This window comes from Danio rerio, chromosome 17, assembly GCF_052040795.2.
Source record: "Danio rerio strain M-AB ecotype USA chromosome 17, GRCz13ab, whole genome shotgun sequence".
In the NCBI taxonomy this organism is placed as follows: domain Eukaryota; kingdom Metazoa; phylum Chordata; class Actinopteri; order Cypriniformes; family Danionidae; genus Danio; species Danio rerio.
The window spans coordinates 28,470,122-28,495,220 of record NC_141037.1 but is presented as its reverse complement, the minus strand read 5'-3'; the positions used below and the strand labels follow the sequence as shown (position 1 = coordinate 28,495,220).

Below are 25,099 nucleotides of genomic sequence, written 5' to 3'. Positions count from 1 at the left end.
CTATTAAAAAAAAAAGTCTTTTTCTGGAAGATGAATTTAACCAATAAACAGAAGTGTGGAATGACGAACATGTCAAAATTCTCCTATGTTATTAATTAAGCCACCTGCAGTTGTACTCATGAAAGGTACTATTTGAAAGCTTTGTTGTTTATTTCACTTATTTGGCAACCATTAATCATCTCCTGGGAAATGGTTGGAAAAATGTTGTTTTCCTTTTGGGAACAACATCACAGTTAAGGGTTAAGCATATAAGTACAAGTTGTATAGTGTGTCATTTAGGAATGGGATGATAACCGTTTTCAAGGTATACTGCGGTTTGGAAAAGTCAAGGTTTTAAAACCGCCAAAATTATTTGCTATACCATTCCTAAGGTAAATGTATTTTTTTTTTTTACATTATTTTTTTTTTTTAGGACAACAGCATCTCCAGCACAAAATCTCTCCAAAGATGCTGTTTTAAATTGTAAATAAATCTGTGTTTATGAAACTAATGAAGACAGCAGAAGTCAATGATTCACTTATTTAGTCTGACATTTCAACTGTTATAAAAAATTTCTCAAAATAAAACGTATTGTGTTCAAAGGGGAAAAAAGTTTTTGTTTTTTACCCAGACATTTAAAAGAATATATTTTAGATCTGCAATCACAATACTGTAAAATCATGATATTTTTATTCAAGGTTATCATACCGTCAGAATCTTATGCCTACAGTGTCATTTGGGATGCATGGACTACGAAATACTAAGCATTGGAAGAGTCGAGGTTTTAAAACTGTAAAAACATTTCTGTTATATGTTCCTATGGTATAAGTAAGTTGTTTTTCTAAACAACAATTTCATTTAGTTATGTATTCAGGGCAACAGTCTCTCCAGCAGAAAAGGACCCTCCACATCAAAAGCTACTGGTGTCAGCCCACTTAACTTAAATTAACTTACACACCAAAATCCTAGCGTGCTATAGATCTGAACAGTGCAGTGGCTTTATTGTATATCTATAAAAAAGATCTCCAAAGATGCCTTTTCAAGTTGTAAAGAAATCTGTGTTTTCTAATGGAGCAATTTGATTATTTGGCCTGACATGTTTACAGTTCCAAAATACTTTAAATCTTTCTTAAAATATAATGCATTTTGTTCTATTGGGAAAAAGTTGTTTTTTTTACCCAGACATTCTTTACTTTACAGCAGTAATCACAATTCAGTAATACTATGACACAATTATATATAAATCCAAGGTTATCATACTGTCAGAATCTTACACCGGTTCATGCCTACCCAATCCTGCATACAAAATCCCAATATTGTAGATGTCAAACAAGTGATGTGAACTGAATAAAGACACTGAATCATTAATTCAAACTTTTCCATTTCATATTTAATGATGCATTTCATACATAGATTGCAGCTAATCCATATTTTTCAAAATCAGTATTGAAATGACTTCAGATATCTTTTCAGAATTGTAAGAGAATCTATTTCTAACACACGCAGACACACAACACAAAACAAATGTCAAATGTTATCCTCAATTTTGTGCAACACAATTGGGAAGCATTTTAAAAGGGCTCATTTTACTTCATCAAGTTTAATTTGATTAATTGTATGCAAAATAACTGCAAGCACGTAGCCTTTAAACTAGTGTACATAAACATTTTGAGGACAGTTTACAGCTGGATCCTCTGGCTTATCGTGAGAACAGACACGGCATGAGTGTTTGCGCATGTGTGAATCAATGTACTTGAAGGCTCACAGCTGTGGTGTCAAAAATCATAAATGCGTGTTATGTCTAGGTGACATAATCAATGGCTCCCAGGGCATTTATACAGACTTGGTTCCTTACATCACATCCACGCTCACTATCTGTGAAGAATATGCCCGAGCATCTGTTCTGCCCACAAGTTGGATCTTCTGTAACACCAATTTCACAAGATGTTTACTATTATGTTTACAGTGATTCACTGTTCATTTTGTGTGCTTATAGAGAATAGAATAGATCAAGCATAGAATCAAAGTCTGGCTACAAATGAATCCTAAAATAATCCTGTGTTATTTATTATAGTTAGGTTTTGAGATTGTACATGCTATACTTGAAATGCAGTGTTAAATAAATCATGAAAAACTAACCATTTTAATATTTTTACATAATACTGCTGTTGATTACAGATGGTGTATTTGTGCACAATTACGTTATTCAATTGACATAGCAATCTTGACTGAACCACAATCCTGCAACAAAACAATAAATTCCCATTTAAAAAGATTAATCCCTTCAATTGTTCTCATTTTAAGAGGCTACTTCACCTGTATTTAAACCACAAGAAAGAAAAGATGCACATTTTTGATTCAAGCTAACTCCTATAAAAATATTATGGATTTATTATAGGAAAAGTGTTCTGACAATAGCCCCTTTCACACATACACACCTTTCTGGAAAATTGCCAGCAATTTTCCGGAAAGGTTGTATGTGTGAACAGGTCCTTTTTGAAAATACCGGTAAATTCGTTCTGGCTATTTTCCGGAAAGAGAAGTTGTAACATTACCGGCAATTTGCCGGAATGCTGCGCTGTGTGAATGCAGAAGGAAGATTGCCGTAATTAGCGCGTGCACGTCTAGAATGTGCTGACGTGAGACGTCTGCTTTAGCCAATCACAACAGTCAGACGCATTTACGTCCGCGCGGTTTGTGAGAATAGAAGCCTTTGAATATTTTTCCAGACACATTTAGCTGCTAGATGTTACTCAGAACACGTTTATATGTTCTTCTTAATGCCAACTGTGTAAATAATCATCGATGAGATGCTTATGATAAGCCGTTGTTTGTTTACCTTCAAGCTTTGCGTTTGCCTGTGAAACAGCCTGTGAGCGCCTGCACACGCACATATTATGAACATCTCGACATGCGAAAGTGATCCAGCGAAAGTTGTTCACAATATTGATCATCCACAGAGTTTGTAATTTAGTAAAATGTTTACAAATACAAGCGCAGCCGTTTAAAGCTCATTTGTGGTGAATGATGTCAGAATTTACCGGTATTTTGGAATGGATGTGTGAATGCTCTTTTCCGGAAAATTTTCGTAACGTCCTCGCCGGTGTGAACAGCGCTTTTTTGAATATATGAAATTTTCCAGATATTTACCGGTATCACTGTCATTTTTGCCATTTAGATTAAAAATATAATTGTGTGGCAACTGTGGTTCAATTTCAATTATCATGGTATTCTGTTTTTATTTGTAGGTAAATTTTCATATGGGCAGTTTTAGTGTTTTGTTAAATCTGTATCACAATCACAAATCGTTTTGATCGTCTAATAAATTCATAAATAAAAATAAAACGACAAGATTTGTTAAAGCTCGGGTCAACCATGGCTTATTATTATATGTATATAATATTACAGTGTGATGTCTCAGCTGTGTTTTCAAAAATGGCGCTTCCTTTATTTTTATTCTCCTGGCTTGTGCATGAGCTAGTGACCTATCTCAGTAAACCAATAGCGTTCAGTAGCACGTCTCGCTCCGTCTTTTAGTACCCTTTTATTGTGCTAGGTACCCTTCCGAAAGGGTACCAAAAAAGTGGTACGGTATGGTTCACTTTTTGGTACCTTTTGACAGTGGAAACGGCCATAAAAGCGTACTGAACCGTACCATACCACTCAGTGGAAACGGACTATAAAACACAAGTAAAGAACACTTCCTTGTGTGGTTTTCCTTCATTTCTCCCATAGAACAAGTATTTACCTCTCAGTCAACTGACCTTAAAACTAAAATGATCAGAAACAAACAGTGAGAGAGTATTCATAAAATTGAATAAACATGAATATGCAGAAATGCAATCTATCAAAGAGTTCTCCCATGAGACTACAATCATGTCCTATTAACACTGGCTGCTGCTTCAGTTTCATTCAAGACAGAACCTTGAGCAAGGAGACAGGAAAATGAAAGAGACAAAAATACAAATGTTTTACAAAAGGAATTGGAGGAAGGAAGAAAACACGTCTGGCAGCTCAGAGCAAAACTAGAAAAACAGACAGAGATCAAGGATTTGTCACATGAAATCAGAGCGTTGTTCGCTTATGCTGACTTCAGATCGATTTACTCAAGGGCTCTGGAAGTTATGAAGCCTCGCTTTAAAAAAGCCAAGTCAATGACACTTTTGACGACAAGAAACACAAGAGGTCTGAGGAAAGGAGTTTCCGTGGAAACTGCAAAGACCTTCGGGCATTGTCTCCAAACTGTGAAGAGAACCTCTGGCACTCCACACACCTTTCTACAACAACAACAACGACAACCTCAGTTGGGATGCCAAAACTAGAGTTGTGCAGACCGAAGATAAAACGGCCAGAGATATCACCCGCTAATGCCACTGACAATATCAATTGGATATTTACTTTGTGAGCAGCTTCAGAATCTTAAGTAGATTTATCTTTCATCTTTTCTGAGAGAATGTGTGATGGTAATGGTGTGACAGATGGAGACAGCTCTGTCTGTTTTTGCTTTTACTCTCTGTAGTGAATCATTGACTGTGGACTGGCATACTGAAGCTCTAGTGCAAAGTATGTGGATAACTTGTGTGATTATTACAAGTTGCCTTTATAAAGAAAACTGTCACTTTGCAACATGCTTTTTGTTATGTTTTTTGACAAAATTACAATCAAGAATTGGTGCACAGTTCATGTCATGATTAATCTACAGTATAAAATGTGTAAATAGGCATGTATGAACTAAATTAATGATTAAATAAACATTACAATAAGCTCAAAGGGATAATTTATCCAAAACTGAAAATGCTGAAGACAAAATATAGATATATTGATATTTTGAAGAAAGCTGGAAATGGAAAGCCATTAACTTATTTGTTTTACTTATGTAAAACAATTGTTTTAGCTTTCATCAAAATATCTTATTTAGTGTTTAACAGACAAAGAGGTATAAAAGTATGGAAACCATCCCTTTAAACCAGGTAATCTTACCATGAATATTACCATATTGGTCTCGAAGACTTGTTATGAAATGACATTAAAAGGAAAACCCACCCTGATCTCAAGGAAACATAACAATTCAACATTTTGTCAGTTTAATGGCTAATTTATAAGAATTTATGCTAGTTCAGTATGAAAATGTATAATATTTATAAGGAAGCATCATTGTGAGATGAACAAACCATACTAAAATCTACAAATGAGATTGTACAAATAGGAGCTGGGCCGATAAACGACTTAATATCAAATCACAATATAATTTATGTCAATAATCATAATAAGATCAGGACTTTTTTTACTCTATATTGATCTAAGAGCCAATCACACAGCAGAAATGTGCATTAATGGGAATTAAAGTGTGTTGATATTAGAGATGTATCGATTTGTCAAAAATATGTTACGGCATTTAATGGACGCTCAAATTTTTGTGGCTTCAGTCATTGTTGGGGTACTCTTAAAGCTAAAAGCGTTAACAACTTATACCGAAAAATCTATAGTTATCGTTCAATAAGGAAGATAATTATCGAGAAAACTGCAGAAAAAAAAGAAAACAAATTTAATAATATTTATTTATTAAAGAAAAAAATAAATAAATAAATAATGCAGTAATAACCAATCGATTAACTACAGTACATTTACCAAGTAACCGAACTGAATGAACTTCATTCATTCATTCAATTTCTTCACGGCTTAGTTCTTTCATTAATCTAGGGTCGCCACAGCGGAATGAACCGCCAACTTATCTAGCACATGTTTTACACAGTAGATGCCCATCCATCTGCAACCCATCACTGTGAAACGAATTGCTTAGGGCACAAAAGTAAATTTATAACGATTTGTGGAAGATCTGTCCTTAGACTTCACCCAAAATATTTGTTTTAGGGGTGTGTGCCATCTTCTATTATTTAATGTGCCATCCTCAACACCTGCTGTTTGTAATAGGATGCAATACTTTGCAGGGGAACTTCTAAAACTTTTGAGCAGAAATTAACAATGCCTTGAAGATGATTCTTGTTATTTATAGAAAGTGAGGAAAACCAACCAATAAAGGGAAAGACAAGATACTTTCAACAAACAAATTTTAAGTCATAAGAACTCACATCATTAAATGAGCTGTCTTTGATAAGCCTTATTAATAATTGTATGTGCGTTTTCATCAAATTTAAAACCTCACTGCAACAATCAAAAAATGTATGCAAAAAAAAAAAACTAAAAAGGCAGCAAAAAAAAGCTCTAAATACTGTACGTTTGATATTTCTTTATGTTCTTTATTTATGTTCTTTATGTCTTCACAGAGACTGAAAGAACCTGCTATTTTATTTTTATTTACAAAACCTTTACTGTTAATAATGGGCTAGTACTGGTGCTAATTTAAATAAAATGAGTTGACCTTTAAAACCATATGTGTACATTGTGGCTCAAAACTATGTAGCATTTTCTTATTTTATATAATTTCTGATTGTACCGGATTTGACTGGGACATTCACAATGTTTGCCTTTATAGTTCAGACCTCTTTTCTGCAAATATAAACTAGTTATATAAAGTAATGTTTTAGAAATCTGGAATCAGTTTTTGAATCAGTCAAAATGACAAAATTTTGACATATTTTTTTGTTGTTCAAGTTTAAGTTGAGCTTTATTGTCATTATACAGTATGTGTGGACATATAGTGGAACGAAATGTTGTGTTTTGCAGGACCACGGTGCTACATAAAAAAAAATATATGAACACAACACTGTGACTGGACGTAAGAGCTATATTAAACCTATACATAACGATAAACTAACTATACTAACCACTGACTATGCATATACTACAAGCTATACACATCATCTATAGACTATACAAGTACTTTTACATAACAATATTGTGCAAGATACGTTTTTGCCATATTGCACATTTCTAACAATAAGCAATCTATTACTAAGGTTAACCCTAAAGAAAAAAGGTTGGGGTTAGTCGAGTCAGAGGCAAGACCATCTACCAAGCAATTCTAGATTAAAAACAGTAATAATTTATGCAATGTACATTTATGGTGCTATCAGCACAGAAATGACAGGCTCCAGCTTTAATTTACAGCTTAATTATAAAAGAACCAATGTGTGCTTTCACAAATCATTAACAAAGTGTTTCAAAGTGAGCCGTGAACACCAGATATCTGTAAGAAAACTGATAAGGGAATATGAGCTGTGCTTAATTAACGCCACACACACATTTAACACTTACGACTCTGATGAATACAGCTTATCTAAAACTTCATAAAAGATGCACAGATCATCTACTGATAGATTATGTTTGATAGTTGTTCTCTCTAAGATATAAGAAAGAAAAGTGTGCCTAATGTTAAACGTATTAATAAAATAAAAAGAAATCAATGATATTTCAACATGGGAAACAAAATGTAGGCAAAGAACCTTTCGTGTACATATATTTTCTAGAAAAACAATCAAACAAATGATTAATGAGAAAAAGAAAGCGCACACACAGATCACAGTTTGAGTATATGCAAAATGTATGTGCAAACTAAAGTAAAAACACAACATAACAAGCTCTCGATCAGGGCTGCTGGTCACAAGCGACCCTGAAACTCTTTTCCTGACAACACCATGCAAATGAAGCGCTAAAAGAGCCGTCTGCACAAAATTAACAACATCTCTCCCATAATGTGACCCTGTTACAGAAATAGCCAGCGAATAATTGGGACCAAACTGTTCCTCGGAGAGGTGAGAGGAACTGTGTGTGTGTGTGTCTGAGGGAGAGATAGAGAGGAAAAGAGGGGGAATGGAGATGTGAATAGAATTAAAAGGCTTGTATTTTAAGTGACTTAGCCATTCATGAAAGTAAAGTGCATAGCAGGAGGGAACAGAAACGGTAGCAAAAACTGCAGATTTCATTACACAGCAAAATAAAAAGGCTTCGAAACTTCTGAAAGAAAAGACTAAACAGCTTTTGTTGTTGAAGCCTAAAGCTTGGGTCCAACCAAACTCATAATATGTATGTGTACATTTACACAAAATATGATTTAAGGATGCTAATTCTTGTGGTAAGGGTTGAGTTTTGGTTGATATATCTCAAAAATATATCATTTACAAATAGTTTTTTTAATCTTAAATCAAAAGCGTTTGTGACAAACTGTCCATAATACATAAACAGAAGGTTACAGTCTCCCCATTATTGTGCTTACTAGGTTTGACCTGTCATGACAATGATTACAAGTCATCTATTTATCCTTAATTGTGCACACCGCGGTATTGTTTTAAATTAGACCATACTGCTGTCTTTTTTTCATAATTTTTATTTATTTATTTTATTTTCTCTTCTTTCTTTTTTCCCTTAAAATACTGTATACTGTTTATGTTTTAGTCATTACTGTGTATACAGTACAACTCATTTTGAAAAAAAAAATAAATAAAAAAAATCAATCAATCAAAAGTGAGTCTTTTTCACTTTCTTTTAAATTTAAACACACACTTAAAGGTGCAAAAGGTGATTGTCTTCAAAAATGTTTTTTGTTAAGCTGGTCCAAAAGTAATTATTAAACTTAATGATTTACGTGTATTTTTATATTCTGGATTAGGCATTAGACTAAAAATATGTTCATCCATTTAAAGTTTGTTGGGCCGACAATTCCCATTATTCTGATAAGTATAGCCCAAACTGTCAACAAATGTAGATTTGCACATCTGTGCAGCAGTTCAAGCAGATCTGCCGTTTGAGCGTGAACGAGTGCTGTTTTTACATGCACGAATGAGAGAGAACGGTAGAAGCAAATGCTGAATCAAAACTTTTTAAAATCCTGAATCAGTATTGGAGTTTGTGTTTTAAAACTGATTTAATCACTTAAAGCTGATGTAGATTTTGTTGTTACAAATGGGTTAGGTGCATGGAATTTGTTCAGTCACTGAAATCTTCTGGCGAAAGATTAATGTGACTATTTTCAATTTTATATGGGACCTTTTACAGCAGGGATGTCCAAACTCGGTCCTGGAGGGCCAGTGTCCTGCTGAGTTTTACTCCAACTTGCTTCAACACACCTACCAGAAAGTTTCTAGTATGTCTAGTAAGAGCTTGATTAGCTGCTTCAGGTGTGTTTGACTAAGGTATTAGCAAAACTTTCTAAGACATTGGCCGTACAGGACCGAGTTTGGACACCCCTGTTTTACAGCCTAGCCTGCTTTACTGAGGTGAAGTTGGTTTTATATTCACTTTGGTTCGTTTTTGAACAATGACAACCTGTGAAACGCTCCCTATAATGTTTACCACGCTACTTTGAATATTCTATCTGAAATAGCATGCAAGTACGGCTTAGTAATAAGTGTAATTCCTGCATGCTGCTGGCCAAACACAAAGCATACAGTAGTCACTTTAAGACAAAATGCATGAGAGAGTGAAACCAGTGATCCTTGCATGCATGAAATATTGCACAGTGAAAAGTTTTCCTTGTTACACAACTGAAAATGTGTTAGCTATAATATCGTTTTTCGTTCAGAATTGTAGTATTGCAAAGTACTGTCAAGTTTTCTAACTGGCGAATGACATGATCTAGTGGGTTGTCTACTGTCATCTTTAATGTGCATGTTTGGGATTTTAGAAGGCGTGGCTTTGGACGGCAGGGGAGGGAGATATGTTTCAAAGATATTATGCTAATGGATAGCATTTAGGCAACTCACCTACTGACCCTTTAAACAAAGTTTTTATAGCCCAAAACTAAAATTTACAGATTAATTGCTAAAGGAAGATAAATAAATAAACAAACAAACAAACAAATAAATAAATGAGTTGTACAAAGAATTAACATTTTTATTTAAAATTTATATATAAATGTTTTGTTTTTTTCTAAAAATTATTGATAATTTCACTGAATACTTTCATATTCATTAGAGAATTCATTACATTTATGTTATTACATGGAAGAAAAAGCCTGGGATGTGTCCTTAAAAACCTTAAAGGGATAGTTCACCCAAATATAAAGGGTTCCTCACTATTTACTTACACTCAAGTTTTACACAAACTGTTTTTTCTTCTTCTGTTTAACACAAAAGAAGATATTCTGAAGAACGTCAGGATTCTGAAGAACGTCAGCATTCTTCAAAATGTCTTTCAGGTTTAGAACAAATGGAGTAAATGGCAGAATATTAAAGTCTGGATTAATTATCCCTTTAATTTCTCTTTGCTGAATAAAGTCATACATTTTGAACGGCCTTGGGTAAGTAAATAATAAGAAAATTTTTTTTAGTGATGAACAATTCCCTTAGGTAAAACCTTCAGTACAGTGATTCACAGTCTACTAATGAAAGCCATTTTCCTCTCCAAGCTACAGAATATTAATAGCAGAACCATCAATATAAGAACAAAATTCTGTATTTGGACAAGAATGCTGGACTTTCCTATTTGGTGTAATATGTGTCCAGTCAAACATCACCTCTACAGCACCCTGACTGAAGGAAACTCATCTAGACTACACAAGGGGAATATTCTCATTTATTCAGGCCCTGAAGGAACTATTATCAACAGTCAGACCTGTCCATATATGTGTGACTCAATTCCATACAAATGTGACTGACAGGCAGATAAAGTGGATGTTGAAACTTTCAACATCCTTCTGAAGTCCCCGAGTAGGTCACACTGTTCCTCATAGCAGAGGGAATATGCAACTAGGCCATTATTTAATCTCACCTTTAACCTACAAATCAGGTGATGCTGATGACGTTTACATGTTTTTATTCCAGCCAAATAAAAAGAAATAAGGCTTTTTCTTAGGGATGTCCAGATCAGATCACGTGATCAGAAAGCAGGCCCGATCACACGGTTTCAGACTTGAATTAAAATCGGAATCATTTTTTAACAGATCTATAGTTATGCGGTGTCACAGAGTTAAACCTCTATCTTGACTTCACACAAAAACAGCAACGCGTGCAGCATGACATCACTTTGTTGCAGAGATGCTATTGGTTAAATGCCGGCAAAGTAAAATGTGAAAGCAGCTTGAAACAGAAAGCGCAAGTATGTCTGCAGTTTGGAGGTATTATAAAGTTGATGATGACAACACTGTCATAGCAAACTTTGAGATTTGTAAACTTGGGATTGCCTGCTGGGTGTTTTAACTTGAGGTGCTGTTTGTTTTTATATTATTTTTTTATACATTTACTGTTGCGCTAAAGTCCAAATGTGTACAATTGATGTTATTTATTACTCGATTGTTCAAGCTACCTCACAGAAGTGCTCTGTTTGTTAACAGAGTTGTTGAAAGTTAAAATAAGGTGAATTAAACAAAAAAAATAAGGAACATTCTGGATCTGTTTCTTCACTCTTCTTTATTCTTTTTTATGTATTATAGAAGTATCGGATCAGGTTTAAGTATCGGTAGATACTTAAAATCTAACGACTCGGACTAGGAGGCAAAAAAAAAAACCTGACGGGACATCCCTACTTTTTCCTCCAGATTAAATATATAATCAGAAATGCTGTGTACGAATGTTCTTGCTCTGTTAAACATCAATTGTGAAATATTTGAAAAAGATTATATTTAAAGACTGTTTTAGTGAAGGTTTAATTTCTGCATTATACAAGATGCTGGTGTCAGGATCAAAGGAATCTTCTAATTGTAAATTAGAAGTATAGAGATTGAATCTTAAGAAGGATAAATCTATAGAAGACTGGGTCAAGACATGTGAGGAAACTCAATCACTAAAAATGAACACTTGTTTGAAACTGTTACAATATAAGTGGTTGATGAGGATTTACATAACTCCAGTTTTATTGCATAAATATAATGAAAATATTGCAGATTACTTGCTTGAGATGCAGGGACCTTTAGTCCCTGTAGATTAGTAAAAGAGGTGATATTGTAATCTGATTTAAAATACAGAGGAGCCTTTTGTTTTGTTTGTTCATTTGTTTGCTTGTTGGTTTATGTTATATCTGGTACATGAAACTGTGTATGTACATGAAAAAATATAATAAAAAGGAATTGAATTTTTTTTTATTTTACAGAATATTTAATAGTTTTAGTCTTCAGCTATCTATCTATGGATGGATGTATGTATGGACAAAAGAAAGCATTAAAATACTAAATAAAATATCTAAAAATGTCTACAATGATTAATGCATTTAATATTTACAAAAATAATTAGAAAAATATATAACAAAAAATCTATATATTTATTTATTTATTAATAATAATAATAATAATAAAACATATAAATAGGAAAATTAAACAATATGAGTCAGAACTGTCAACTTTGCTGATGATTCAGACATTTGACATACAAAACATTTGTGCCTGTTTCAATGTCAAACCTGACAAGCATGTGAGACTGCATGGTAAGCAGTTATACAAGACTGAACAACAATGAATGTGACGCATCAAAGATGAAGGTCTGACAGAATATCTGTGTGCCCTGGTTAAAAGAAAAGCAGAAAGTGATGAGGAAGAAGGCAATGTAGAAAGAGACATAAAGAGAAAAGGAGGACAAAGATGAAAACAAAAATCACTGATGAACTGAATTATGGATGAAACTACAGATTAATCATTTAAACACTCATCAAATGTTCATTTTGATTTGTACTAGCATTCAAAGGTGACAGGATTGAAAAGTAAATGACAAGTGGATATTCTGTCTTTATTTGTGAGTTCCGGATCAAATCATCATCTCTATATTCGTGGCCATCTCTATATTCGTGCTCTGCTACGGCGTATCACGTTTCAAAGTAACCACTGCGTACAACGACAGCCGAGACACAGAATCTTTACATCTCATATTCCCAAGGAACATATGCTGGAAACATGTGCCGTTTTGTATGAGAGTACGAGATATTTACGCAAAAGAAGCAAGAGCAAGCTGACAGAATATAGCTGTAACATTCTACTAGAATATTCTTTGGAAAATCACAAAGGAAACCAAAAGGAACTACTGATGTTGACGATATCTAATCAACGCAAGTGAAACCAACATAGAGATGTTTAATATGGACTTGAAACCAGCCTATAATCATGATATTTTCTAGCATTTATTGTGATCACAAAATCAAAGATGATAAATTATAGTCATTTAATCAGCATTTATATGTATACCAGAAAATATTACTTATCTTTGCAGAGAATAATTGCTATCTTTTTTACCAAACATTGGGTGTGAGAAGGCATGAAATGAAAAGGTTTCAATCACACTGGACACTAGAGGGCAGCATGTGCTTAAATTCAAAAAACACGTAAAGCAAATGCATCACAGAAGGAAAAAAAAATGAACTTAGCACTGTGGCTGCGTCCGAAATCACCTACTTCTCAGTAGTTACTGGATTTGTATTTAAACGTACAACTCGACCATTAGAAAAGTACATTCTGTACATTATGAATGGAACACAGATTTACTAACCACTATTTTGTCATGATCACGTGACCTACCCGCATCAGTTGCGTCACTTCATTCCCTTTCATAAATTCTCTCACAGGGCATCATGGGATAGCATAGCATGCACTGGATGTGCATTTCAAAATCTTGCCAGAAGTAGTAGGTCATCCGGGTACTTCTCGCATACTGTTTTTTAAATTCTATGTGTTCGGACATGCTACTTAGCGCGCATACTGTTTTTAGCATACTATATAGTATGGAAGTCTGTGATTTTTAGAAGCTGCCTGTAATGGAGTAAAAACAAGATAGAAATGCCTATCCTGATCAAACATGATGACAATAAGCATACAGTTGTGTTAATACATGGTTTTTCGGTGTTCCTTAAGCCTTACTGGGTATTTTAAAAGAATAACGTGAATTTGTAATGCGATGCTGAACGTCATAGTTCTTCTAACTGTATAGAATAATATAAAATAGTAGAGCTGTGGCGAAAAATTGTTTGAGAAATCGAATCTTACATTTTTAAAATGCATCGCTATTCTCTCTTGTATCAATTTTGAGCTTTGCTTTTAACAGCAGATGGCGCTCTATAGTTGTATATGGCTATGATCTATGAAATAGTATCCTTTCTTCCTTATTCCATTATGTGAAATCATGTCTGGTCACAAAAATAATTCATTTAAACACTCGACTGGTGTAAAAAAGTGAAATCAGAGTAAGACGATTTCAGTAAATCTCCGAAAAAAGACTCGTATTAAACTCTGTATTGCACACATGGTTCTGTAGCACATTTATTCATTGCACATACGATATTTGTCTCACTGTGAAGCCCTGACCAAACCCTTTTCCAGATTGTTGGTTTTATCCTTGTTATCTTAGGAAAGAATTGTGTTATTAGAAACAATAAGCTATCGCTTATTCCCAACCCAACAACACTCATGTTTGAATTCTCCTTCATTCTGAATTCAAACCTCACATTTTGGCTAGTAGGACACACTCATATTGGCTCTTCCGAGTGAAATATCATCCTCCCTGTGGGGACAGACTGGGCCTCATACACTATGAAATACCGTCAACTCGCTTCAAGCGCATCTGGGAGACTCCCAGGTTCATGAATTACCGGTGACGGAGTGAGAACGCAACCAGTGACTCCTGGAGCTCACAGAATGCATGTCCTTTAATGGAAGTGTACTGCCTCAAATGTTTTCCTTTGTTCTTTACATTTAACCTCCAAAGGGATGGAAGTTCTTGTTGAACAGACTGCATGTTCCAAAGAGCTGCAGGGTTTTCAAATAATGACGCCAATCTTCCTTGTGTAATATGTATGATTACAAACACATTTCACTGTCGAACCCCTGGGCACAAAAGCCATCAAATAGATGAACAGCAGGTGTTCGGAGCTAAACCTTTACAAAATATTAACTAAAACCTTTGCAGTTAAAAGCATGGATAGATTTCATCAGGCAATGATAGTTCTACACACAGATTAAAAAAGAAGGAAATAAGACTTTGTCAAATAATTAAAGCAGTTGCCTACCAGTTTCTAAAGTACTTTTCAAAACATTTTTAAGCGTATGTTAGCTAAGGATGCAACGATTAACCAGTTTCACTACTAACTGCACTTTAATTAGTCACAGTTAATTAATCATAAACACTTATCAACACTGCATTTCTGCATGAAACAAAACTGCTGCAACTTAAAGTTATGCCAAATGTGTGTTAGTTTAAAGTTCCAAGCTTATATACCAAGGTGAATACACACTGGATAAACTGCTGAATTTAACAATGGCTGAGGTTATTACTATTACTATTATAATTAAGGTTTTCACATATCCCATATTTTGCATGCGCAAGTTTGCTTTTTCCAATGAAGATGTGTAAAATTATTACACAGCAAAATCCTTTGAATAAAATTGACTCAGTTCAGAGAGTAATTGGTCCCTCTTTAAATAAGAACAAACAGGTTGGTAAAAAGTAAAGCTGCTGTTTGTGGAGTTGCTTAATGATCCTCTGCTGAGATTTTGAGAGATTTAATGTATTATATTTTCACTGACTTAATTTAGGCTGTGACTGAATTCAGATGTAGTTTTGTGTTTCTCTTCTGTGTTTCTGCTTATTAACATCAGGTTTCATCATCAGTGCTCAATCATCTTTTAATTAATCCTTTCATTGTCTCAATGACTTGAGTAACTTTTGATTCAATTTTAAGAGGGACAGAATACTGAGTAAATTTTAGTCAGAGGATTTTGCTGTGTACCTATGTTTAAATGCCAAAAACATTTTTCACTTATTTTTAAGTCTAAAGAAAAATGAACTATTGTTTGTTTTTTATTATTATTTTGTGCTGTATTACTTAGTGACTGAGCAGCAATAAATAACACTTTTAAGGTGTTTTCGTGTTTTTATCTAAACTAGAAGTGTTTTGAAATTAATGAATACATATTAATCATGGTGACGCGGTGGCAGAGCGAGTAGCACGTTCACCTCACAGCAAGAAGGTCGCTGGTTCGAGGCTCGGCTGGGTCAGTTGGCATTTCTGTGTGAAGTGCATGTTCTTCCTGTTTTCGCGTGGGTTTCCTCCAGGTGCTCCGGTTTCCCCCACAGTCCAAAGACAAGCGGTACAGGTGAATTGGATATGCTAAAACTGCCCATAGTGTTTGAGTGTTTGTGAATGTGTGTATGGATGTTTCCTAGCGATGAGTTGCGGCTGGAAGGGCATCTGCTGCGTAAAAAAATGCTGGATAAGTTGGCAGTTCATTCTGCTGTGGAGATCCCTGATTAATAAAGGGACTAAGCCGAAAAGAAAATGAATGAATGAATGAATGAATGAATGAATGAATGAATGAATGAATGAATAATAATCGCGATAACCGTGAAACTTTGATTATTCCTCAGACTTTAATTGTACAACCAAAATTTATAATCATTGCATTCCTAATGTTAGCCTACAAGCACTGTTGAGAATACATTGTCTTTCAAAGAATACTTCATTTGATAGAAACTTGAAACAATTACACCAGAAAGATGTGTCTGTGCTTCACTCCAAAAAGTTATCAGGATGTGAAATATGGTGTTTCTTTTTACCTACAGCAGAACCTTTTAACCTAGACTTATGCGCTGGTAAACAGGGAAATGCAATTGTTCAACATACCACCCTGCATAGATTACATAAGAAATTAACACAAAAATATGTTTATCATATTTTTAAAAATGGTGATGTTAAAATTATAAGTATTAATATATATTCAAACAATAACAAGTAACAAGAAACGGATCTGCAGCATTTATGAGTCCATGTTAATATAAGTTATTAGAACAGTTCTATTGTTCATGTTAGCAATTCCAGTAAACTGACATCACTAGTCAACATACAGCATGCAAATACAATAGTGAACGATAAATTTAACATCAAGTGCACTGCGCACGTATGAATTAGAAGTATTGTTTCTCTTTTAATGCATTAGGAACTGCAATAGAGCTAGTACATGTTTTAAAGCTGTAAAGTCAAAAAGTCCAAAGTGAAGAATTGATGTTATTTATCATATGATTGTTTAAGTTACTTCACAAAAGTGATGTTTTTTTAACAGAGTTGTTAAACGTTTAAATAAGATGAATTAAATAAAAAATAAGGAACATCCTGGATCTGTCTTTGCTCTTCTTCAATCTTTTTTTAGGCCTTTTAGAAGTATCGGAATCGGACCAGGTTTCGGTATCGGCAAATACCCAAAATCAAATCACTCAGAGGCAAAAAAAAAAAAAAAAAAACCTGATTGGGACATATACTTAAAAGTATATAGGTGAATTGGGTAAATTGTACGTAGTGTATGTGAGTGAATGAGTGTGTATGGATGTTTTCCAGTGATGGGTTGCAGCCAGAAGGGCATTCGCTGCGTAAAACATATGCTGGATAAGTTGGTGGTTCAATCCACTGTGGCGACCCCTGATGAATAAAGGGACTAAGCCGAAAAGAAAAATGAATGAAGATATAAACCACCAAAGCTTGTCACTTCTGTCTAAATGAAATGTCAACATTGAGATGTGAAAATAAGGGATATGTTTTGATATTAATATTCTGTGTATTTGTCTCAAACGCAGCCAAAACAGAGTGTCCACTTTTGCTCCACTTCAAATCACGTGTACAGAATCCATTGGGGAAACAGTGTCTATTTATCAGTATGTAGCATGTCTGACAGTCACGCACAGCTAAATGAACTGACTGTATTAGTGAATAGTAAGAGCAACGACATCTGTAATGGAAAGGAAGGGAATCCCACCGTTTTAATATTTATTTCAAAATGTTTTCCTGCCTAAATAAAATGAAGGCACAGAACAGATTTACATTACAGAGCAAGGGGCATCCCCTGGTGGTTCGGATGTATGGGTTGAGTATAGAGAGGATCGGCTCTTTAATGTTTATTGCCACCCTTTATAGACAGATAAAAAATATGGGAGAAATAGAAAAATACCTTTATGAGATGATAGCGGAATAGAATTGTAAAATACAGGAGCATACCGGGGAAAAAAGGAAAAAGATATGATCTAAATGGATTAGCTATTTTTTTGATGGCACTTCATTTTTCAGTTTCACATTAAATCTTCTGACCAAGCAAATGCTCTGTAGTTTCTTACATGTTTCCCCCTTCAAGACGCTTCAGATTTGCGTTAAATTTGATGCACTTGAGCTCACACAATCACACTGGCAGAGTATTAATAAAAATAAAAAGCTATTGGCTGCTTTTTAAAAGGGGAGGAGCTTTCCTGCCCTGTTTTCAAGTTTCATTTGAAATTGTCACACACCAAAAATGCACATTTCAAAGCACTTCACAGGACCTTTAAACCAAGCTAACTTAATGTGTACTGATACTTCATGATTCTGTAAGCATGAAAATATATACACCAAAATGCTGCAAGTAATGTCAGATTATCAAAACAAACATATCAAAACTAGCAATAGATCTATTTATTTGTAAAGAGTCATGTTTTGACTGCAAAATTGCACTTATGTTGAATATAATTTGATGCAAATGGCAAAATGCCCTTTTTAAAATAATATCAGACAGAATAGGCAGGTGTGCATTTTACATACATTTACATTTTGACGACACATTTTTTCTTCAATCTAGTAACTACACACTTTGTGTGTCTGGGGTCCTTTGAGCACTAGCAGCATGTGAAAAAACTAAAACCTGTCTTTTTCAGACAAATTAAGTGGTGTGACTTCCTGTGCTTAGTCCTTTGTTCAGCGAGTCTATATCAGGAAGAAGCACTTTAAGATCTTGTGGTAGGCTACTTGCAGAAATGCTGTAGCAAGATTCTAATCAGTAGAGCTTTCCTGCTAAACTTATATTAGATTTTTTTCTGATCAGTTCTGCCTCTCGTTTTCATCTGCAGAAGTAATTTCGTTCAAATGACTGAGAAAACTGAGAATGTTTCTGCAGCAAACCTGCTGCCAGTTGATTGGTGGTGAACTCATTGCGCAGGTGAGAGAGCAGAAGGCAAGGGAAAATTAAAGTTAATTTAATCTCAAAATTGCACAGATTACACGAACAGGAACAAAAGAGTAAAATACGCCTCTTATTGTGATTCTCAAATGAGATCAACATTAGTCTGAGAGCAAGATAAGAAATTAAATCTTCTTCCTTCCATTCTCATTAATCACTCACAGAACATATTGTCTCTGCTTGCCTTGTAGTTGCAAACTTGGCCTGCAGCTGAATTGGAAGAGGAAATTCCAGAGCTGTACAATGCAAACGTCTTGACAGTATTCTGTGATACAAAACTCGAACTGACTAGGAGTTTAGCTCTCAGAGATGTCAGCACTGTGGTCTGTCACCAAAAGATACAAATCATCAAACTAGCATATTTGAACACATATCGCAATTTAAATCTTTTAAAGGAAAAAACACCTAATTTTTTTATAACCAAGCATGACAATTTATACTGCAGATACGAGTGGATGCTATTTGATTTTGACAATGTAAATATTAAGTATTTATATGCCAATAATTTTATAACATGTTTAACATAAAAAAACACTAAAAATTGTGTTTTTCTTATGCACCACAACTAAAGTTCAGAAATACAAAAGAGCTCGATAACTCGAGTGTTGTTTCCCAATGCTTCTTCTGACCTTAAACTGCTGTATTATTTATTTGATTTTATGACATTTGACATGTACCCCAGAGAAGAGAACTGCACAGTGAAAAACTGGAAAACAGCTGCTTCACTGAGCACAACAAGAAAACAATATTCTTCCGCTGGAGTTTAAAGATGACACAACTGCAGAGTCATTCCCTAAAATTGGTTCATTTTTCCACGCTGAAAATGTGATTTTATGTGATTTTCTGATTTAGAAAAAAGGTTATGAATCACTGAAGTGGTGGCATGTTTTTGGATTATACTTTCATGCCACATTATTTAAAATCTAGATATAATTGACTTTTTTCCAAAGCAGCTGTGAAATAGCATGAACATGATTCTTAAAAAAAATTATGGTTTTCATCAAAAAAGAAACTTGAAAACATGGTTGATATTCACACTGCTATCATTACAAGGCTACGACTGACATCCAAATGAAGAAGGTTTATGGGTCTGGTGTGTGTGTGTGTGTGTGTGTGTGTGTGAGTGTGAGTGTGAGTGTGTTTAAGTTAGAAAAAGATTATTTGGTTAAAGTCATCGATTATGAAGGTCACCTAGGCACTTTTTTATGAAACGACCCTCCAGTATTAGGAAACATCTGACCTGCACTACTTGAGCGCTGCGCGTCCTGCTGGCGCTCCAAAAGAACAGAATAAAGACCCTGACCATCACACCTGCACAACTCTTTAGTTATTTTGCACAAAGTATCACATTTCTAGACGACTGCTGTATTTCTCATGAACTCCTAAAGTCAAACACGTGGACCTCTGGCACGGATAGAGCAACCTAAAGGGCGCACATTAAATCAGTTAATTTTAGTGCTGTGATTTCACCACCTCTCACCTCCGTCTCCAACTGCACCAGCTCCATTTTGGGCCATGGCTCTGCCAGTTGAGCAAGAGGCATTGTGCACGCTCCTTCTGTTTGTCTCAAGTCCTCAAATTTGAATGGGAATTTCTTCCGAACCCGTGTATTTCCTGCTGGCACGACCTGATATGTCCCTTTGGGTCAGGAGCAAACGGGCGACTTTCCTTGCTTACAATCCGCGCAGGACGCGCATAATCACTTCGTAGAAAAAGAAAGATCAAAGCTGTTATTCCCGTTTAAATGACGTTGACGGATTCTCCTCTCAGTCCGGCTAGGAAGAGGAGTTGCACAGCCCCGTTCCTGGAAATGAACAAATCTCTCAGACACGCGCAGGTGGACTCGGCTTTCAGAAGAACATGCACTGCGCGTCTGCGCCGATCAATCGCGTCTCCTCCGAGGAAATCCAATAAGATGTGTTAATGCAATACGGTGGAAAGTGTCTTCTGACACTGACTGTCGGTGTGCACACAGACGCTGCAAAGAGGAGCCGATGCTGTCAGTGTGTTCTCCTCTGAACCGAATCCACAGTGTAAAAGCTTCAGCCGATCATTGGTTTGAAGACAGTTCTCGGCCAGCCCCTTTTCCAAACACTCTGCTTACGCCCCTCTCTGGACCTGTGCTGTTACTGCAAGGCAAACTCTAAAGCTGCACTGACAAGGGCTGAAACTTCTAGCTCAAATTTACAGGTTGTTATATTCAAACAAACTCTCATGTAACTAATAAAAAATCCTCTTCCAAACATACAGTAGTTTAATTATTTTGCGGTCTCGGCGTGGATTTATCGGGAAATTGCGTTCAAACCTCATACACACGTGCGTGTCACGTCACCTCACACAAATAAAAGTATGTCCTGCTGTCCATAGCTTAAAATTTAAATATATTTGTGTCAAAGTTAAAGAGGCCAGATGAAAACACTTCTTAAACTCCTGGAGATCAATACTTTTTGTTTTTAAAAATTCCATTTGTGTCTGAAAGTACATTTCACAGAGAAGACTCACAACAAAAACAATTATCTTCCTCAAAACTCATACAATTTTGTTTTGTTTTTTAAAGTTAGAAGGACAAAAGTAACAGAAAAAGATACATTTAGATGGAATTTTGGGGGTTTCAGCAAGAACTGATAAATCAATCATGTTCACATGACATTAATTCGTCAGAATTATGTGCGAATTTAAAGTATTGGCTATGTCACAAAAATTCAGATTGAATTACAGACTTTGTGTTTTGTGTTTCAGTCCACACTCTCATAAATTTGTCAACCAACTTAATCAATTTGTTAAAGTCTAATCAAAAAAGTCATCAATTCATAAACTGGGTTCTGAAATAAAAAAATCTAGCAGTTTGATTATTACACGTTTTTCAGGTGTAAGATAACATTTGGATGTTTTTTATCACTTAAACAACAACACCACCACCAATTTCCTATAAAATATCTTTTTAACTGCATTTGACTGATATGAAAGCATATCATCCCAGGGCATTTCTCAGAAAAAAAAAAAAACTTCTCAACAAAAGAGAGATTGATGTAACAAAGTATTCCCCATTACTGGCACAAGTAGCCTATCTCCTTTTCCATCATGCTAGGAATGCTGTTCGATGTTCTCAATTGTAATTGTCTTGTAGGCTTGCCCATTTTGTGGCGAGGCAGTGATATGCCAATACCTCTTGACTTTTTATTCTCTCAAAGGGAGCAGAGAAGAGCAACTGTTGCTTCTCGCTGAGAGTGGTTACCACTGGCAACCACAGACCATCTGCCAGCGTGCCGGTGAATCTGTTGCCAGAGTAAAACAGAGTATGAATGGCCGCCTTTATGAGATGGTAGTGGGAGGATATGGAGTGTGCATTGGTAGAGGACCATGTTTCATTGAGTCAAATGATGGGACAAAGTACAAACTGATTTTAATGGCACTCAAATACACTAATGATAATGTAGGGCTTTGTCAGGCTAAACTGTGACATTTAAAAAAAGGCATCAAGACTAAGACCTGCAAGTGTGGATATAAAGACAATTATAAATCCTTCTCACAAAAACAAATCAAGCATTGCAAACACACTTGATGTGTTTGTGTGTGTGTGTGTGTGTGTGTGTGTGTGTGTGTGTGTGTGTGTGTGTGTGTGTGTGTGTGTGTGTGTGTGTGTGTGTGTGTGTGTGTGTGTGTTGTGCAGTAGGATGTGGAAACTGCTATTCTCTGCACTAATGCTCCACTGCCAGAAATGAAATATGTTTGTACTGTAACTGTCCACATTTACACATTAAAGGTACATAATACCTAAAAAGTGTAGTACTTTACAGGTACCAAAATGTAAAAAAAAATATATGATCAATTAGTCCTGATGTAACAGAGGCCAGCAAGTGAAGTGCTGTGCAGATAAACCTCACTTTCTGACCTTTAGCGACAGATGCTAAAGGCCACTGTCTTTATCCTCTATATTATTAGAGCAACCGACTCCCATGCGAAGAGTCACCGGTTTGATACCAGCTCATAGCGGGTTTGGGTGGTGTAGGACCGGTGGTGATTACATTGGTGCCATGATCCGGAAGGGAGTAAGGTTTAGGGGGCTTAGTGTATGGAGGCCAGCTAGTGAAGTGCTGTGCAGGTTAATCTTACTCCTTTGACCTCTTAAGGGTGCTCTATCGACAGATGCTGGAGGCCAAGGTCTTTAGCCTCCTTGTTAGAGCACCCGACCACCATGGGAAGAGTCGCCGGTTCAATCCTGGCTCAGAGCAGGTTTGGGTGGTGTAGGGGTGGTTACACTGACAGCATGTTTTTAGGTCATTGCAACTTATTAAACTAAGTTAAATGAGTTCTAACTCAATTGTATAAGTTACACAAGCTGTTTTAAGTCAGTTTAACATAATATAAGTTCAATGGACTCATAAGGTTCATTTGATTCAGCTTAAAAAATTTAAACCCACCAGGATTTTTTGCAGTGCTGTGACAGATTTGTACCTTAATTTCTGAGACAGTACCACTGGCTTTGATGCTCTTCACTGTTGCTGTTGGCTAAGCCTATTACATAGTGGACCAGGCATACTGCAAGCAAGCTTTTTTTTCTACAATTACAGTACTGTAAAATCTCTTCGAATCAAAAGCATCTGCTAGAACAGCAAATACTGTGGTATGTACACAATGACACTCAGTGCAAGGGGATTCTCTTTGTTGTATTGTCTACAGCTCGCATGAGCCTCTACGCATACCAGAAGAGATCCAAAGGTTAAATAATAATAATAACTTAAAACTGCTGGCTAAAGTCAGGATGTTATACGTTTTTGGTATTCCTAGTGTCTTCCCATTATGCAATGTGCTTTACCTGTGTTTCTTAAAGAAAATGTTTTCAGTTTGACCTTGATCAGAATGAAGTGCATCAAAGAAAGTTTAAAATACATTCCAAGCATTCCTGAAATACTAGATTCATGTTGACAGTAGGTGTTGAATTCAGACTGAGGTATAATTTTATATAACACTTATATAAAATAGGATACATTGCATAACATTTATATAAAGATGGAACTTTAAATATTCTGAAAAAAAAATCTAAATGTAAGAGAATATGTGAGCAACAAACATTTGTACGATCAAATAGTCTTTGTTTATCCTTTAATTATACTAATGGCAATAGTGGATTAGTGCCCACCTTGAAGTCAGTAATATATCACACACTGCAGAGCTGCAGTTGCTGTACTTAACTGTATTTTCCTAGTAAATCCAGAACATTTAGAGAAGTTTTTTTTTAAAGTGGTCACTTAATTATTTTCCATATGAACACATAATAAACTTGCTAAAAAAAATCAAAAACAAAGACTTTATGCACAGCTCTATATCAAAACATCCATAGATAGATAACCCACTGATTTGAATGCAAAGACCCTCTAGTGTTAGTTTTTCATGCTAAAACAATCTAGTAAGGTCATTAGAAATTCAGTCAATCCAAAAGCAATCCAAAATGTAGTTCAGCTTTTTTAAGCACTGAGACAGGTGTAAAATGTGCTTTTAGGTTTACATGTTAAGGTTACTAGTTTGTTATTTTCATTTCTTGAAGCTGATTGGTCAACTACATGTGTTGTATTCACAATGCAGCACAGAGATGACCATAATAAATTACGAGTGCTGGTGATACTTGCTGGTGTTAAGCCCACCTTTTAGGCTTAGTTCAGCCTAAAATGAAAATACTCACCATTTACTCACCCTCAAGTGATTCTAAAGCTTTTTTCTTCTTTTCTTTTATTTGTTGAGCACAAAAGAAGATATTAAAAAAAAAAGCTTCCTTAACATTGGAATGATTTTTTTTAATCATTTTTGGTGAAAAGAAGCAATAAACTCAAGCAAGTTTTCTGATAATTGAAGTGTGAGTAAATGATTACAGAATTTTCAGTTTTGAGCGAACTAGAGCGTGTCTTTCTCTTCATCATAGTCTTTTCATAACTGTGATACTCTAATTTACAGACGTCTGTGTGGAAGCTCACAGTTTCCAAAGTGCAGAGGGAATATTATTTCATTTAAAAGGTGTCTGATTCAGGTATTGTACTAAATGTTCATTGAGTCAACTGGTTTATTATGCTTATTTATATAGTAGTTCATTGTGTTATTTTTCAATGTATTTATTTATTATTTTTTTATTTATTTTTAAAACATAAGCACACAGTGATCCATTATACCCAGTACCCACCAAACAATTTTGTGTTTGATAGATGTCTAATAGACATTTAAACATAGACAGCTTGGCTAAAACAAGGCTAAACTTGGCTGGCAGTGAAAATCTGATAGACACGTAAG

At 35.2% G+C, this 25,099-nt stretch overlaps 1 protein-coding gene across 2 annotated transcripts in view; it reads right to left on the bottom strand.

Annotated features, from left to right (window-relative positions):
* Positions 1-20,855, bottom strand: part of rps6ka1 (ribosomal protein S6 kinase a, polypeptide 1) — a 105,609-nt gene extending 84,754 nt beyond the window's left edge. The window contains exon 1 of one of the 2 annotated variants that reach the window (XM_087289572.1): positions 20,301-20,855. In XM_087289572.1, the coding sequence (XP_087145698.1) occupies positions 20,301-20,363 (63 nt within the window). In that variant the 5' untranslated portion in view covers positions 20,364-20,855. The remainder of the gene's footprint in view (positions 1-20,300) is intronic. The other variant, NM_001077775.3, reaches the window with a different exon arrangement.
* Between the last annotated feature and the right edge of the window lie 4,244 nt (positions 20,856-25,099).